This window comes from Gastrolobium bilobum, unplaced genomic scaffold (assembly GCF_033153095.1).
Source record: "Gastrolobium bilobum isolate Gb01-03AN ecotype WA unplaced genomic scaffold, APGP_CSIRO_Gbil_v1 utg1530, whole genome shotgun sequence".
In the NCBI taxonomy this organism is placed as follows: domain Eukaryota; kingdom Viridiplantae; phylum Streptophyta; class Magnoliopsida; order Fabales; family Fabaceae; genus Gastrolobium; species Gastrolobium bilobum.
The window spans coordinates 477,305-496,761 of NW_026898965.1; the positions used below are offsets into that span (position 1 = coordinate 477,305).

Genomic DNA, 19,457 nt, shown 5'->3' on the forward strand with positions numbered 1-19,457 from the left:
TAATCAACCGGAAATCTTCTCCCTTTGCCTCTGTTCCTTTGCATTCGTCTCTTTCTTTCTTCTCTGTTTCTCTCTTTCTACCTAACCCATCAAGCATCCATTGCTACCTTATCTTCTATATATTACAAAAGAGAGCAACAACCAAGAAATGTAAAAAGTATGGGTTTAATGTGTCACAAAAGTGTGTAGGATTCGTGTGAAGAGAAAATACAGAAAAAGAAAATATGTTCCACATATTTTTATATGGGTGTAGCAGATAAAAATTATCTCCTAGAACATCAGAAATATCAAACCCCAAAAAAATTGACCTCTTTGTGTTTTCACTTTCTGGCTTAGTAATTTATTCCAGCAGCCCATCTGATCCGATCAGGTGAAAACTCATTTATGACCCTCACTTCTATTTTCTGTTGATAACTGACCAGTTACCATTCTCCGTTATTGTTAATAACCTTTGGTTCTGTTTCTTGCATAGCTTTCCGCTGTACATGTTAATAATGTTCCTTTTGTTGAGCAAAAACTTGTAAATCTAGCTGCTTCATTATATATTGTCTTGCACTTTTATCTATCTATTTATCTCCTAGTCCTAGTGTTTGTCAGTAGACTTGAGATTAAAAGTTACATATAATAGAAGTTACGAAATTTTATTTTCTTTATAGCTTACTTGATTTAAATTAAAAGATTAGGAAATTTATAAGGGAAATATGTCTATCCTGTAATAGGAGAGAGTTTTTTATCTCAAGCATAGACAAAAAAAATCGTGAGACCCATTAGAGTTAAAAAAAAAGGATGAAATAGCTTTTGATGGGTCTGTCGTCTGTCTGAGAAAAATATTCTCTCCATCAACATGGGAGTTATTTTTTCTAATTTTATAAATAAGTAAAAGAGTAATACTTAAAGGATATTTTATTAGAAACATTTTTATTTTTTCCTATTTAAGATTAACATATATAATAAGTTATATAATTTTTTTTATTGAAAATTAATGCACTTTGATTGTTTAAAATTTTTCAAAAATTAAATAACTTTTTAAAAATAAAATGATTAACAAACTTTTTTATATATAAATGCGCATTATTTAGACAAAGCATCTGTATTTAACTACAAATAAAAAATCTTATTATGTATATGTATTATAAAAATGTAATATAATAATAAAATCTTAACTATTCAAGCATATAATCACAGAAGTGCACGAAATGAAATGAATATATTTCTAATAAACTATTAACTATCGTGTTATTGAAAAAGTATATTAAATATAAAGAATTTTTCGATTTAGCATTTGCATTTTATGTATACTTGATATTCCAAAACAAACAAGTGTCGGCGATGGCTTTTTAGTTTTATCTATCTTAATTATATGAACAAGCTAATTCAAAAAAGTCTAAATCTATCGCTAAATATTTGCATCCATACGCAACCGTTGGTTATTTATAAGACATACTGGATTAACAAAATAAACTAAAATAAATTAGATTATACATATAAACCATGTTTTTAGTGCAATTGTGTATTCATAATTCGTTGATTTTTAATTTCCCTTAAGAATAAAGATAATAATTTTGCTATTTGTTGTTAGAAAAATATAAAAAATCATTAAAAAACTTTCACTTAAGATTAGGGGTGTGCAAAAAAACTGGTTCACTTGCCCTGCCCTTGATCCGACCTTGACCCGACCTATAAATACCCATATTTTTTGAACTGGTTTAAATACTGACCCACTTTTATTTGGGTCAGTTTTAGACCTGACTCGTTTTAATATTGACCCACTGACCCAAAACTTGACCCATACCCATTATGTGAAAAAAGAAAATCACAATTACATTAAAAGAAAAATTTTAACGTAAAACAATTACGTCAAAATTTTTTATGCAAAATATTTTCATAAAAAATTTCGCAAAAATTTTTGACGAAAAATATTTTCATCAAAATTTGTGACTAAAAACATATCAGTAAAAAAATTTGACGGAATATTTTTTTTGTCAAATTTTTTTACGGAATCTAAATTTCGTCAAAATATTTCACAAAAATATATATTCATAAAAACTTTCGACGAAACACATTTTCATCGAAATTCTTTGACGGAAAAAAATTTCATCAAAATTCTTTATAGATTTCAAATTTCGGCGAAAGTTTTCGACGGAAACATTTTCGTTAAATTTTTGACAAAAAAAAATTTCGTCGAAATTTTTAGCGAAACACATTTCTATCAAAAATTTTCGACTAAATATTTTCGTCAAGTTTTTTGATAAAGAATATATCCATCAAAATTTTTAACGGAACACATTTCTGTAAAAAAAATTCGTAAAATTTTTTGACAAAAATATTTCGATAAGAAATTTTGACAAAAAAAATATTTTGTCTAAATTCTTTAGAAAATCTAAATTTCATCGAAAGTTTCAAATGAAACATTTTCCTCAAAACAATTTCCATTGAAAATTTCGACGAAACACATTTCCATCAAAAAATTTCGACGGCAAAAAATTTCATTAAAATTCTTTACAGATTTCAAATTTTGGCGAAAGTTTTCGACGAAAATATTTTCTTCATCAAAAAATTTCGACGGCAAAAAATTTCATCAAAATTCTTTACAGATTTCAAATTTTGGCGAAAGTTTTTGACGGAAACATTTTCGTCCTCAAAAAATTTTGACGGCAAAAAATATCAACGGCAAAAAATTTCATTAAAATTCTTTACAGATTTCAAATTTTGGCGAAAGTTTTCGACGGAAACATTTTCGTCATCAAAAAATTTTGACGGCAAAAAAATTCATCAAAATTCTTTACAGATTTCAAATTTCGGCGAAAGTTTTCGACGAAAAAATTTTCGTTAAATTTTTTGACACAAAAATTTTCGTCAAAATTTTTAGCGAAACACATTTCCGTCGAAAATTTTCAACTAAATATTTTCGTCAAGTTTTTTGATAAAAAATTTCCATCAAAATTTTCAACGAAACACATTTCTATAAAAAATTTCCGTAAAGTTTTTTGACAAAAAAACATTTTGACGAAAAAAATATTCTGTCAAAATTCTTTAGAGAATCTAAATTTGGTCGAAAGTTTCAAATGAAACATTTCCCTCGAAATAATTTCCGTCAAAATTTTCGTCAGAACACATTCTCATCGAAATTTTGAACGAAAAACATTCCGTCAAATTTTTTGACAAAATTCTTTTTTCGTTTAAAATATTTGATGGAAGAAATCATTTTCGTCAAAACTGTTGATGGAAACTAAATTTCAATAGAAAATTTTTTTTTTTTTGTAAAAATTTCGACGAAAAAATAATTTTCTGACGAAATTTTCGTCTTTTGCAACGTAAAAATTTCGACAAAACTTTGTGAGAAAACCAAGTCAAAAACAGGTCAGGTCAGATTTGACCCAGTTCAGAAACCAAGTCAGACCCACTCCAGAAACCAAGTCAGGTCAGATCCAAAATGGTTCTGAACTAGTTCAATAAAATCCAATCCAAGTTAGACCTGACTTGGATCAAATTAAAGCGGGTCGGGTCAAACTACCTGACCTATAAAAATCAAGTTGGGTCGAGTCGGACAAAAACCTGACCCATGCACAGCCCTACTTAAGATATTAAAGTTTTGGGTGAATTGAATCTTTACACGCTATTAGAGTCTCTGTACTTATAGGATTACGAGTTCTATCCTCATCATCTCCATTCTTTAAATAAATAATCAAATATTATGGAGTTTCTTTGCATTGAAGCTCTTATACGAAGTAATGTGTTAAAAAAATATAAAAATCATTAAAAAATGCTTTCATTTAATAATTTAAACCTCTAGGTGAAATATTTGCTTTGCATTTATTCTCTAAATTTTTACAACATTGTTATACCAGTAAAAATGTAACTTAATTATTAATTAATAACGTGTATAGAATAATTATGAAGAGATTGTTAACTATTTAAAAATAGCATGATACATGTTATTAATCAATAATTAACAATGATGTGAAAATTTTAGTGTGCAAGACTCTTTTTTCTATAAAAGAAGCAACAATAAAATTTTGGAAAAAGTTCAAATTTCCACGTGCTTTTCTTTTAATCATTTATTTTCATGTGTTTTTTTTTTTTTCATTTAAGTCTTTTCTTAGGGTGTGTTTGGTACAAGTTTTATTTTGGGTTTGATGGGAAAGTGTGGGTGGGTATTGAAAAATATCATGTTTGGTTCAAGGTTTTGGAAAAAAATACTAGGCAAATAGGAAGGCTAGGAAACGACTTTGGTGTTAATTTTTGTGTGAAATTCACTCTTACAAAATATCACTTGAGATACGGTATTTTGAGATAACCGGGGAAGTGGAAAAATAGGTGCGGAGTTGTTCCCAAACTTAGATTTTGCAAATTTATATAAATTTTCCCGGTAATATTTTGGTCAACAAAACATCTTTTTTTTAAACTTTTCCATTAAACTGACTTTTCTATCATTTTCCCAGTAATTACATTTTCCTGGTAAAAAAATTTCTCCTTTACCAAACGCCTCCTAAAAGTATTAGAATTTTTAATTAATACGATTCTGAAAAAAAAAATATATCTTTTTAAAGGATATACACTTAGGGGGTGTTTGGTTGAGGAGAAATTTTTTGAATACTAGGGAAATATAATTACTAGGGAAATGGTTGGAAAATGAGTTTGGTAGGAAAATGTAAAAAAAGTTGTTTGGTTGACCGAAATATTACCAGGGAAATCTATTTAAATTTGCAAAATCTAAGTTCGAGAGAAACTTCGCACCAGTTTTTCACTTCCTCAGTTATCTCAAAATACAACATCTCAAGTGGTATTCTGTAACAGTGAATTTCATCCAAAAATCAACACAAAAGTCATTTCCCCATCTATCCCATTTGCCTAGTATTTTTTTGAAAAAACCTGAACCAAACGTGGTATTCTCCAATATCCACTTACACTTTCCCATAAATCCTAAAATAATCCTTCAACCAAACACTACCTTGCGTCATTTTAGAAGAGAGGTAGACAGAAAGAAATGTGGGACCTACACTTTTATTTTATTTTTTATTTTTATTTTTATTTTTATTTTTCAATAGGACACACATTTTTATGTCTATCTCTCTCCTAAAATCACCTATAAATGTATGTTTTTAAAGTACATATACTTTTCCAACTATTCTATTTTTCTTACAAAAGTACGCTTGAGCTACTTGTACCTCAAGCTCGTATGCTTGCTTTACTTGCATTTATGAATAGACTGAAAAGTCAAGACCTCTGCCATCACACACTCATGATGAAAAACTTGCACGTACCAATCACATTAAAAGTTTGATGTACCCCACCCTAGTGGTGAGCTGGTTTTACTGATCAAGTCAAGGAAGAGAGTAGTAAGTGACAGTTTTAAAGACTCAAAGATCTTCAACCCCTCTTAAAAAAAGGAGCAAGGCCGGGAGGAAATAATGAAAATGATCTACCAATAAAAGCCTTACAAGGGCTTCCCCTGCACAACAAAGCCTCAAAGGCACGTTTCACTCAAGAATTATATATTTAACTTCTTCTGAACACCTTCACTCAATAAAACAGATCAAGCCATGAATTATGTTCTCTCAAAGGGTTCCAAGAGCCCCATGCTCTTTTCTTCATAACTTAATAAACATTAGGTTAGAACTCTTGTTTAAGACTAATCATCATATATACTCTTTGGAGAGCTTGGAGAAGAAGATGACATAAGGTAATTGAAATGTGTTTTTGTAAAAATAGTAAAATAGTCGTATTAGTTAGAAATACTAATGCTGTTAAAGAGAGACTTTAATGGAAAAAAACACAGAAAGTAAATGAAAGAAAAAAAAAAACACAGAAGAATAAGTGATTAAGAGACAAACCACGGGTATTTGAACTATTCCCTAAAAATTTTCCTTCATCTCTAAATTTGGACATAATACTTGTGGACCCAAACTTAGGTGGAAACGGGATAAGCAGGCAGATAAACAAAGCGAGAAAGGATAAAAGTGAGAAGAAAATTCAAACTAGCTAGCTACAAGAAGAAAATAATAGCAAGACATTTTTTTTTTCAACATATTTTTCAAGAAGAAAGGAAGTAACCAAAATGTGCTTGTTTGTTGTTATAATTCCAAGAATGTCCTTCGTACATAGGGGTGTTCGCGGTCCGGATTGGATCGATTCTGGAACCAAAAATCATCCGATCCAATCTCTTCAGTTTGATCATATCATCATTCATTCGGTTTGGATTTTTTTTCAAATCCGATCCGATCCAATCCAATTTTTTTCGATTTGGATTGAATCGATTTTTGATTTTTTAAAATCCTAAAATTTATTTCATGATTATTGTGCAAATAACATTTTTTGTATATATTGTATATATTGGCTTTGTAAATTATTATTTTTTTGAAATACAAAAGCATTAGTAAACTATAATATAATTTTTTTTTTTGGCAATGAGATATGAAGCTCTACAAAAATAAAATTTAGTTGATGAGATATGACTAAATTTTTTCTTGGGTTTAGTTGATGGGTTAATAGGTCTTGAGTTTAGAAATTTTTAGGCTATAATTAGAGAAAGACCCAAGTAAGTAGAGGAGAATTAATATATTGGATCGGTTTGGATTGGATCGGTTTTCATCAACCCATCCAAAAATCGATCCAATCCAATTAAAATTTGTGGTTTTTTTTTTATTTTCAATTATTAGATTTTCGGTTTATTCGGTTATCTGTTTTTCGGTTCAATTATCGTGGTTTGAATTGGTTTGGATCGGTTGATGAACATCTCTATTCGTACACGCTGTGTGATTGTTTATAATTACATTATTGCGAAGCCGAAGAGTATGCAGTCATTCAAGAGAGATAAATTGGTTTAACTACGGGAGATAATTGTGTATGTCACTTAGGTACCATAGAAAGGGATAAATTTGGATCCGTTTACTTCCACCATCCATGCATTAAAGTTCTTTTTTTCTTCTAGTTAATTGAATTTCGTGATACATGATTTCCTGGTGAATGATTTTACCACACACAGAATTCATCTCTTCTTGCCAGTGTTTTTGTTCTGTTTATATATATACTCCATGTAATATAAATTTTACATAAGTCTTATTAAATAATCAAAGTTCACTTCTATTTAATCACTCAAAAATGAAAAAATTATTAAAAAAATATATCAAAGAATTTATTACTTAATAATAAAATTCACAGTTCTCGTTGAAACCAATTAACCATAACAAAAAAAAAATACAATTTTATAAAGGCAAACTAAAGCAATTGTCTGCTTCTTCAACAAATGTATTCAATTTGAATGTATTAAATTATAAATTAATGATATGAAAAAAATATTAATAAACATATTACATAAAAAATATCCGGATAGATTATTCTAATTACTTTTTTTATGTCTATTTTATTTATTACTCTCTAACACAGTTAGATCAGAATTTTAATGTTGAGATTTTGAACTAACAACGATAGTAAAGATAGGCGAGGTATGTATAAAAAAATATATGTAGAATAGTTTATCCCTATTATATAACATAGTAAATATTAATGATATGAATTATATAAATTATCAAATATATATATATATATGTGTGTATTTTCCAAAAAATTAAAAAATGTATCATATCAATGACAAAAATATAGTTAAAATAAAAATTAATAAAAATTCATTAAGCTAATTATATCTCACATTTAATAATGCAAAGTAAAAGCTTATCTCTTAGGTTAGGTGTCTCTTTTATCTGTAGAAATTTTTTATTTCTATAGAATAATCTCTGGTTTCACATCTCACATCTATAGCTCCTTTCTTCTCTTCCATCTACTCGCTACTTTTTTCTTGGCAAATCTGAACCAAAGGGACAGAGAAAACAAATTTTCCAAGAAAAACCAAACAGATTCTGAGAGAAGACAGTTACAGAAAATGAATATCCTTTGCCCTGAAAGTGTCTCAGCCAAGGAGAAAAGAGTGATAATGAGAGAGCTTCTTCAGGGTCAGAAATCTGCTACACAGCTCAAGGTTCTGCTTGAGAAACCCTTTGAGGAAGATGGGTCTTTCTCCTCTGAAGAACTCGTGACCAATGTACTGAGATCTTTCACAGAAGCTCTTTCCATCATAACTTCTTCCTCAGAACCCGGTGGTGGTGGCGAGGTAGCTCATCAGAATTTGCTGAATTCCGGCGAAGACGGGTCTCCGTTAACGTCCGGAGATTCCGTTGAAAGTAGGAAGAGATCCTCGCCGGCCAGAAAGGGTGGAAGAGGTTTCTACCAAAGAAGGTTATCTTTTATCTATTCTGTTTTACTTCAGTGACATGTTTTTTGGTTCACTTCCTTACCCAATAAAGCCTTGTTTTGTTGACGATTAGGGTTAGTGGGATGATTTGATGAATTGGGATATGTACGGAAGTACGGACAAATATAGAGTAGCTTTGTTATAATGGTTGAAAATCACTTTTTTTATTGGAAAATAAAAGAAAAAAAAGTTGAAGATTTGAGATTAAGTTGGACTAGCTTGACGAATTGTTATTGAGCAGGAAGGGTGCACAGACAAGAACCACACTCTCCCACATCACCGATGATAATCATTCATGGAGGAAGTACGGACAAAAGGAAATCCATAATTCTAAATTCCCTAGGTATGTTAATCATTATTTCTATTTCTATTTCTATTTTTTTTATCTTTTAATTTTCATTAGAAAGATTTTCTGAGATGATATATACCTATACATATGATTTATACATAATATTTTTCTATCTCCGAATTAAGAAAAATGCTGATCGACAGAGTGATGTGCTGTAAATAGAAATTTCATATTAGAAAAAACGACTGTAATAAGGTTAGAAGTGAAGAGTCTCTCACTCATATCAAAAGTAGATATTGAACTCAAACAGATGCTATAAGAGGGCTCATATAGCAGCAACCAACTTAAAAACTTGCTGAAAGTTGAGAATACCATTTACATTTAGAACTTAACGAAGACACGTGGAAAAAGACATTCTAATTAATTTATTAGTATTGATCAGTACTGTGTAATAAGAGTACTGTGTGAGTTCTGTAACTTTTTGCGATTTTTGTTTTAAAAGATTAGTCAATTAACTCACATTGTTATTAATAAATTGCAGGAGTTACTTCAGGTGCAGTCGCAAGTATGATCAAGGTTGCAAAGCAACCAAACAGGTGCAGCTGACACAAGAGAATCCTGATATGTACCATATTATGTACATTGGCATTCACACATGTAAAGCCACCCCCAATGCTACACATTTGGTCACAGATTCTAGTACTTGGGAATCATTTATTCTGAATTCTGATCCTGACTCAAAGATACCAAATGAACAGGATCACCATATTAGCTCCCCAAGCCTAACTATAAAACAAGAATGTCCCAAAGAAAACAATTCGAGTTATGTTACGGATCGCAAGTTGGATCCTAGCCTGTTGTCCGATTTGAAGGATTCTGAACCCTCCAAGCCTGTCATATATGCCTTTGTAAATGGAATCTGTTAATGCAGACTCTTGTATAGTTTCTCAACATTTGGACATAGATTTCAAGGTTGAGTCTGTTCATCTTGGCACTGACTACCACTTTGATGAGAGTCAATTGCTTTGATGCTTCCATTAGATTCCTAAGATAAATTGTTTAGATTAGGATTTCGATCATCTCGTTTTTCTTTATTAACATGATTGTACTGTGTTTTGAGAGAAAAATATGTTTTTAGATTTTTTTGTAATTATTGTGGGATTCAATTAATTGTAGTTTTTCTTAATTTAATAAAAAAACAAGTTAAGTCATGATCAATGTGAGGTGCAATATAAAATTCATTTAATTAAGTGATTCTTTGATTTGAACTTGAATATTTGTAACACTAACTAGTGTGAGTAATAGTCTAAAGTAGCGCATAGGCTCATGATAAAAAAGAGATTAGGATTAATAAATTTGGTTATGTCTTTTTTGCATTCATAATATGTTAAGAAAACAGTCACTCACAATTTACCCTATCAACAATTGTGATTGGGGGGGGGGGGGGGGTTGGGGTGGGAACTGCAAAAGAAAATCTAGTCTTTCAACCTTTGCAGGAATATCAGAGCAAACATGACAACCTCTGAAATATCAAAAATCATGTCTTCACCAAGTAAGTCTAAATTTTTTGTTGTTCTAATTTCTTATAATCCTTATGATGTGATTTTTTATAAAAAATAAAAAATTACAGTTTGTCTTTGTAGGGACTAAAGTTACCCGTTTAAGGTTTCGTATACACAAAAGTATTTATTTTTTCTCTCTTACAACTATAACATTTTCATGTTTTTATGAAAAATGAAAGGTTCCAAATCCTATAAATTTAGATATTGCGTTTTTTCTCAGTTTCCTCTTCTATGAGAGAGTGTCATTTTGACTAGGGGTGAAAGTGGGCTGGGCTGGGCCAAGCTTTGCCCCGAAAAGCCCAAGCCTACGTCAAAAAATTTCAATTTGGCCTGGCTCAAGCCTAATATGAGTCTAACTGTTAGCCTGGTTTGGCCCGTTTATAAAAAAACAAACGGCCTGGCTTGACCCGTTAGCTTGTTAATTTTTAACTTCCAAGCAGAACCATGAATCAACTTTACAAAGTACTCAAATTCAGTCGCTACACCAAAAATCATAATTTCAACGTCCAAACAGAATCATGAATCATAACAAAACTCATACAATATGCACTTAAGTCATTTTCGAAAGCAAAATGCTCAAACTAAATAACATATATTTCATCAGATCCAATAAACAAATCTATACTATGTAAATCAAAATAACTACATGAATCCAACAAACAAATCATGATGCTTGTAGTAAGTATAACTCTTCCAAAATTCTTTTAATATATTCATATATACAATCTAACATGTTGAGATGTTGGTTTCTCCTATATAAGATATAAAATAAGATTTCTATTAAAATATAATCGAATATAATTAAGTTATAAATAATTGCAATTGATTAAATTTATATCTTTTGTTTTTTCTTCAAGACATACTTACTCTATTATATTTTATTTAAAATAAATAGTACAATATAGGCTGGCCTGTGGGCTTATAGGCCCGACCTTTTGAAAGTGGGCCTACGGCCTTTTTATTAAACAGGCTTTTTTAAGGTCCAAGCCCGCCCTATTATACAAAATATACTAGGTCAGATCTGGCCTGATGTAGGCCGAGCCGTAGGCCCCTGTAGGCCGGCCCGGCCCAGTTTCATCCCTAATTTTGACCATCACTACAAGAAAAAGGGTATTTCACGACGGTTAGAATATGTTTTTGCGACGGTTAAAATCGTCGTCAAAATCGTAGTGCAACAGTTGTGTGACCATCGTGAAAATAAGCGTCGGCAGGGAATCCACGACGGTTCATATCAAATGCTGGAATAACCGTAGAGAAGTATACAACGACGATTGCGAAGGCGGGTACCACCGCCACATACCACTAATCAAGTTACTTTTAAAGATGTATTTCTTGCAAACCGCCTCTAATATTAAATTATTATTTAAAAATAATAATTTTTATATATTAAAATTTTGAAAATTCAAATTATTTTAATTTTAATAATCGTGATTTATTATTAATTTATTTTAATATTTATTATTTTATGTTAATATTATTTCAAAAAATTAAATTATTTTAATTTGAATAATAGTGATTTATTATTATTTTATTAATATATTTATTATTTTATTTAAATATTATTTCATAAAATTTAAATAAATTTTTATATATTAAAATTTCGAATATTCAATTATTTTTATTTGAATAATAGTTAATTATTATAATTTTATTAATATATTTATTATTTTTTAATATTATTTCCAAAATTGTAGTAATTTTAAAAAAATTTAAAAAATTAAAAATTAAATATTTCGAAAATATTAATTATTTTAATTTAAATAATATTGATTTATTATTGTTTTATTAATTTTTTTCTGGTAAATATTATTTTATTAATTTTATTGTTAAAATTAATTTTTTGATGAAAATTTGATTTTCAACACACACAATATTAATATCATACTGAATTTATTCAAATATATTTTAGTGATATTGTTAGCAATTAAACAACAATTTATGTCATCCAAATATAATTATTTAAAATTATTAACAAAACATGATCATTTAAAAAAATGTCAAAATATAAGCAAAAAGTAAAGATTACAAAATATCATCCCAAAGTATTGTAACCTAACCCAAAAGTAAAGATCACAAAAAAAGTCTTACACAATGTCATCCAAAAAAAACTGTAATCTAAACTAAAAGTAAAGATCACAGTATGTCATACCAAAGTATTGTAATCTAAACTGATAGTAAATATCACAAATTAAAAGGGTCCAACAAAACATAATCCCAAAGTCTAGAAAATATCTATAATTCAAATGTCATCCATGAAAATGTCATCTTCAAGTGGAGTTGCTAATCCTTCATTTTGTCCTTCTTGTGTGGATGGTCTGTTATTATTTGGATCATAGTTGGCTAATGAAGACCTTCTATTACCGATGGGGGATTCCAAATTTGGAGTCTACAAATGACAAATAAAGACAACATTTTAGGGACAAAAAATAAGACATTACACAATAGAATTATTGGTTTCACAATAGAATGAGATATCACTTTTTATTGTAAATTGCATGCAAACCCATTACATTAAGGCTTTACACTAAGAAGATCCATTTAAAAATAAAACTATTCTGTTGTCACATTAGTAACATGCAGGACCCAAAATATACCTCAACATTCTACAAGATTCACCAAATATAAATCTTAAACGAGGGTCCTGCATGACCATAGTGGTCCACACAAAAGGTCACAATGCTCAACTGAACTAATTTACATAGTTGTTGTGTGGTTTGTTAAAACAGAAATATAATAGAGTTATTTCATAGTCAATACAAACCACCAAAGCGATAGGTAATTTCATTCACCAGCCTTTACCTAATTATATATCCTTGTCAATCAAATTCAATAACTGTATGAATTGGCCAAAGCAAGTTCATTCAGTAATGTCTTCAAAATAAAACAAATCAAAATTTATTTTCAAAAATGTAACAACATGGATAGTTAAGGTGTAACTGTTCAGCAATTAACATAGGAATTCATATCTCAGTCTCACAAATTTAGTAGGCACCAAGGAATTACTATATTGGTTATAATGGTTCATTGATAAGTAACTAACTTTAACAAGACAAAAATCTACTTATGCGAATGACATATAATTATAAAATAACTTTTTAATAGAAATGAAAATGTGACTGTAACGCCCAGCCGCTTCAAGAATCAATGACTATCCCCACATACTAACACGAGACTTTTCAGTGTGCTTTTTCCTCACTCGCACACTTCCTGGAAAAACTTCCCAGGAGGTCACCTATCCCAGAATTGCTCCAAGTCAAGTACGCTTAACTATGAAGTTCTTCCGTTATGGGCTATCGAAAAGTAGATGTATATTATTAGTATAGGTAATACTAATTAATTCTTATAAGCTATTCTCAACTGTACCATCCCATACCAGCACAATCTCTGGAATCCCTCTCTTTCGGGTGTTGATTCGATTCATTCATGTACCCCCGTCGCTGGAAGCCTACCAGGAGCCGCTCCTTGTCCATGCTCTTTTGCACCGGCGATCACCCCCCGCCCTCGTCAACGCCCAGGATGTTACAGTGACCAAGATTGAACAAAACTAATATGGATGTATTTAGGTGTATATCAACATCATGAAAATCGAGGATTTTATGCAGCAATTAGCAAATAGGAATATTTTAGCAAGTATGTTTAAAACAGAAGTCACAACAGCCAAATCAGATTAGACAGTGATACAACAAAATTTTGTGATACCAAAGATACTAGTCAAACAATCAAATTAGGCTTTACTACAACTACAAGTCAAATATAAGATAGTTAGTTGTGTAACTTAATATAACTATCATTGGGTTATAAAATGTTAAGTACCTGATGAGGTTCATTAGGTGCAAGATTAGACGATATTTGGCCTCCAAGGCTTCAAACCAAGTATGCGACTGTTTCCTTGAGTAATTGAATTTCAGATTTCATCTCCTTAATTTCATTTGGTGAGGCTGTTGAGCTAGAACCAGCAGAAGTGGAACCAAGAAATTGGGAAGGACAGACACCAAATCCCATTCCCCGTACACGTCCTGGATGCTCTTTCCCAAAAACATGGACATAAGCTTCTTCCTCAGCCCTTCCATCATTTTGAGCAGTTAATAATTGTTCCTACAAATATTTGTGTAACACCCCGTATATATCCGGTAATGTTATCATACTATCGTATTAAGCTGCGTTTAATTGAAAATGCGGAATATCTTTTTCTTTTCAATTATGATGTCATTATCATTACCAACTTGCTTATTAATCAATTAATAAAACATCGCATGTATGTAATTGCAATAAAACAGCTAACTGAAATACCTCATAACATAGATAATATAAGTGTGTCTCTAGAAATCACGGGACTACCACAAGTAGGCCGGACCAACTAGCAGGTTATACAACTCCAATCCAAAAGTACTAACATAAAGTGTCATGGACAATCCCCATGCTCACTCAAATAAGGCAACAAGCCCAACATCAGTCTCAACAACAACATAATCATAAATAGCAAAAAACATAAACAGCATCCAAATCCAGTCATGGCAGCAATACAGCATAAATATCATAATCAGCTAAGCTCTGGCCTCCTGCCGCCAAAGGCATCAGTCACCATACTACCTGAACCTGAAATAAGCATTCCCCAAACGTGGGGTGAGATCTCTAAACAAGAAATCTCAGTAAGACAAGGGGTCCTCAAGGATCTTCCACCCCAAGCTCACTTACATGTGCAATATAAGTTTAAAAGCAGTTCAACAATACCATTTCTAAAACAGTGCAATGCAGCAGATAATCATGTCATGTGTGTCAATTCTATTCTACTGGCCAGAGAAATGCAGGAAAAAGTATGCGTCTATTACCCACAATTAGTGCAAGACGCCACTTGCATTCACCCCGGATCACTATATCGTATGACGCCACATACTCAGGCTTACCGTCAAGATGAAACAACACATGCATATTAAAAGTCATTACACATAAAGCTCAACAACATTTCAAATATTCAAAGCATGTAACACAACATGCATATAACCACACCCCCATGGGACATGGTGGAACCACAACATGGCTAAACCGAGGACACGAAAGCTTACCTTGCAAGCTAACACCCAAAGCCAAGAGTCCACAACTCAAAGTCCAAACACAGCAGATTCACAATTTGTTATGGACCAACAATATATTAATAACATGCACCACAAGCATACAATATTAAGACAAAGCCTTTCCATTACGTTTTACGTCTTTAAGGCTTCTCACCAAGCCATAAGCCTTTAATCACATGATTCTGACTAAGTTCATTAAATAGAGAAGTTCAACTTCATCAATCTAGGGTCCTCAAACCCCCAATAGCCTACTGTACACACAGCACAGCTACTGTTCTACGAAATCCCTGAATATTCGGATATTCCTCGGGTGCATATCCGGATATCAATATCTGGATATCCAGATCTCTATATCCGGATATTCCACGGGCAGATATCCGGATATTTCACGACAAAATGCAGAAACTGCATTTCGTGAAGATATTCTTCCAAGGTTGGGTTTTTACCGATTTTAAACACTTAAACATGTATTTCTAGGTGTGTTTGACATTACCCAACATTAAGTTATCATCTTTTAACCTTTACATGCATCAAGGTTCCATTTTTAAGCATCAAAACACAAGTTCAAGGGTTCAACCACTCACCCAAGCTTCAAACAGAAAAGAGGGATGCTCTTGGAGCTCACTACCAACACCAAAGGTTCTGACTTGGTTCCCAAAATGAAAATGGAGACAAAGGTAGGTTCTTGCACCCAAAGATCACTCCTTGGAGCACTAAGTGCCAAGCCAAAAGCTCCACCAACCCCAACAACCCAAAACAACAGTTCCACACACTAAGGTCAGCACCCTCAACTCAGAAAAATGCCATCAACACACTCCCAAAGATCACTCTCACTCACCACAAGTGTTTAGGAGAAGTTTCCATGAAAGAATAAGCCTCAAAGCTTAAGCAATGACGGAAGGAAGGCAATGGAGGCAAGTGGGAATGCTGGTCAGCCACCCTCTCACGTAGGGAATTCTGTTTTCTAGGGCATTGTGCCCTTAAAGATAGTATTTATAGTCACTAACTCAATAAACACACAGTATTAACTTTAATTGCTACACTTAGCATTTTAATCCCAAACTTAGGATTCTGAAACTACACAATTTTCTAAGATTTATCATATTTTTATTATATTTTTCTGAGCACCTTTCCGGTACGCGTTTTTCATAGCCAGTATCAGATTCTGGCACCAGTTCTCATTATTTGGACTTGAAACTCGTTTTACAAGTCCTATAAATCATTCTAGTAATTATCATGCACTTATTATAATTTTCCGGGATACTTTTTCGGTACGCATTTATAACGACTAGCAGAAACGGTATTTGCACTTTTCTTCCGAAAAGCGACTTTCAGCATTATCACTTACTATAATTATTAAAGCCTCATAATAATTATTATGGTCAATTATGGAATTATTTCCTAATTTCACATAATTAATTAATTAACTTCCTTAATTAACGGTGCAGGTTCTTACAATTTGCATAGCTCATTCAATTATATACTAACATATCATGAATAATAATCCAAGGAAAAAGGTGTTTAGACTTACATTTTTGTGTCTAGCCTCTTCATTGACAAATCTACCATCCTTCTTTAAATGTGATTCAGCATACATTTGTGCTCTAGTTATAGGGTGACCCAACTCAATTTCCTAAAAATGATTACAAGAAAAGTAGCAAAAATCATATGAAGACAAAAAAAATGATGACATATTGCACATGAATTATAATAAATTAGAACTGTACCATTTTGTTTCTTCTTCTCGCAATTGATTTTGATCCTAAAGTATGTGGGATTGATAGTTTACCCCTATTTGCAATATTCTTTTCAGCAATTTTCTGCATTATGCTCAAAATAAATAAATTAGTAATAAGTTTCAAATTTTCATTTTCATTATCACGTGAAGTTACCTTAATTTGTTTCGTCATCCATTTTGTATTGCAAAAAAGAAGCCCATGTTCTCTTGGAATACCATTTGGGCAACGCTCAACACCTTGTTCAAAGGTCAAGCCACTCCTTTGAAACATGCCCCCACAACCTTGCTCGGTTGTCTTTCCATTTTTTTTCCAATATCCATCATGATCCACTTTTCATGCTCATTAGTGCTGACATCAAACTTACGCTAAAAAAATAATACATAAACAGTCAAAAAATAAACAACAAAGTTTGAGGCAATTAGGAGTTAGAAAACAAGATTAATAAACAATCAAAATGTATATACGTTGTCACCCTTATAAAAAATTACATAGCAGAGTTAAATAGTTGTGACTCTAGTACGAAAAATAAAGTTTGGCACGTTACTTCTGAGTTGAAATTCCCTTACCCAAGCCCCAATGCCACTAAGCAATCATTCTGATGATGATAAATTTAAGGGCCCAAATTGTCCAACTAAGTATAATTTAGATAAGCACCAAAAATAGGTATTAATCATAAAATCATCCCAACCCCAACCTCTGAACCCGAAATTTATGACAAAACAAAAATAGAAATGAAAACAGAAATAGGTATTAATCATAAAATCATCCCTGCCTCCACCACAGTTACTTCCTCTCCCACAAAATGAAAACAGAAATGAAAAACAAAATAACCTCAACCTCTGAACGAGATTAAAACAGAACAAGAACCATGTTTTTGCAGATTAAAAACATGTTAAAAATAAAAAATAAAAACTTTTTCCTCTCTTTAATTAACCACAACAACATAATGTGCATACAGAGTTCACGCACACAGAACAAGAACAGAACAAAACCAATTTCATCAACTTTAAAAAGGTTCAATTTTTATATAAAAAAAAAAAAAAACTGTACCCTTGCCTGCTAAGAAAGGTAGACACGCTGACGATTCTTGTAAGAAGCTTGCTCCAGTTGAAGGCCCCAGCCACCTGTTATGAGATTAGCAGTGGATTAGATTGTAGATAATAGATGAAAAAAACTACAAACCCTAGAGAGAGAAAGAGAGTCAGAGAGAAACTAACAAGAAAGAAAGAGAGCGAAACGAGGTTTGTGCATTGCAGCGTCTTCGCAAATAGAGACCAGGAAGGAAAGACGCTTAGAGAGACGTTTGTGCATGTATTTTGTTAAAACAAAGAGCAACGGAGGTTTTGGTGAAAAAGATAACTAAAGGGAGTGGTTAAGTGACCAGGTTTGGTGAAAAAAAGTAACTGAAGGGAGCGGGTAAGTGAAAAGGCATAGAGGGAATTGGGAGCGGGTAAAGTAAAATAAAATTCGTTGTTTTAATTTTTACTCATTTAGATGATTTTTTTATAAACTTTTGAGTGCATTTTAATTATAATGATTGAGTTCGCTTTTTCTGCGATTACTGCAGATAAGTTATCTGCAGTAAATCAATACGACGTCGTTTTGGGATGAAAATCATCGTGTTTTTGTAGTTTTAATTTATTTTAGGGTTATAATAGTCTTTATATTTATAATTTTTTAAGATTTCAATACCAAAACGACGTCGTTTTGGGAATAAATGCAGATAACTTCTCTGTAATAAATGCGGAAATATTTTTCCCATAATGATTCTATAAAAATGCGCTTGTATCCTTTTTAATCTATTTATTACAAAAAAATAATTTTTATTTTTTAAAAGAAAGAATTTTAAAGTTTTTCTAAGTAGAATAATTCATTTGTGTTTTATATTTAGGTTTGGTGTTTGTCATTTTAAATGGCATAAGTTATGTCATTTTAGGAGAGAGATAGACACAAAAAACTATGAAAATCATGGGAGAGAGAAAGTGAGTGATTTTTTTTAATTTAAAATTTAAATAAATAAAAAATCTGTGTCTGTCTCTCTCTTAAAATGACATAACTTTATGTCATTTAAGATGACAAACACTTTTTCCTTTATATTTATATATGAAATACCAATTATTTAAATATTTTAATTAAACATTAACACATATAGTACTTTTTTCCTATTGTTTTTTATTTACTAGATAAAATCTTTTATTCATTAAATTATTTATTCATTAACGTACTAATCACCCATCACAATTTGTGTACCAATTGGATGTTAATTTTTGATTGTACCACTCACCAATCACTTCGGAAGACCATAACTTTTGATTCGGATATCCAAATCAGGTGATTATTTTATTCTATTTCACATGACTTTTCAAAATCTACGCAATGACACCTCATTTGGCATATTTTAACTCTCACAAAAATTGTTTGAATTTGTAACAGTGATATTCAAACAATCAATGTATCAATCACTAATCACAATTAATATACCAATCACCAATTACAATTAATGCACCAATGAAAATTAATTGTGATTGGTACATTAATTGTGATCAA

The 19,457-nt window shown here is 31.2% G+C and overlaps 1 protein-coding gene across 1 annotated transcript; it reads left to right on the plus strand.

The window, feature by feature from the left end:
* The first annotated feature begins 7,714 nt into the window (after window positions 1–7,714).
* Window positions 7,715–9,707, plus strand: LOC133285912 (probable WRKY transcription factor 70). The gene is made up of 3 exons (XM_061483230.1): window positions 7,715–8,232; window positions 8,490–8,591; window positions 9,079–9,707. Exons 1-3 carry the CDS (start codon window positions 7,880–7,882, stop codon window positions 9,461–9,463), a joined length of 840 nt encoding a protein of 279 aa, XP_061339214.1. The 5' UTR covers window positions 7,715–7,879; the 3' UTR covers window positions 9,464–9,707.
* Window positions 9,708–19,457: the final 9,750 nt, after the last annotated feature.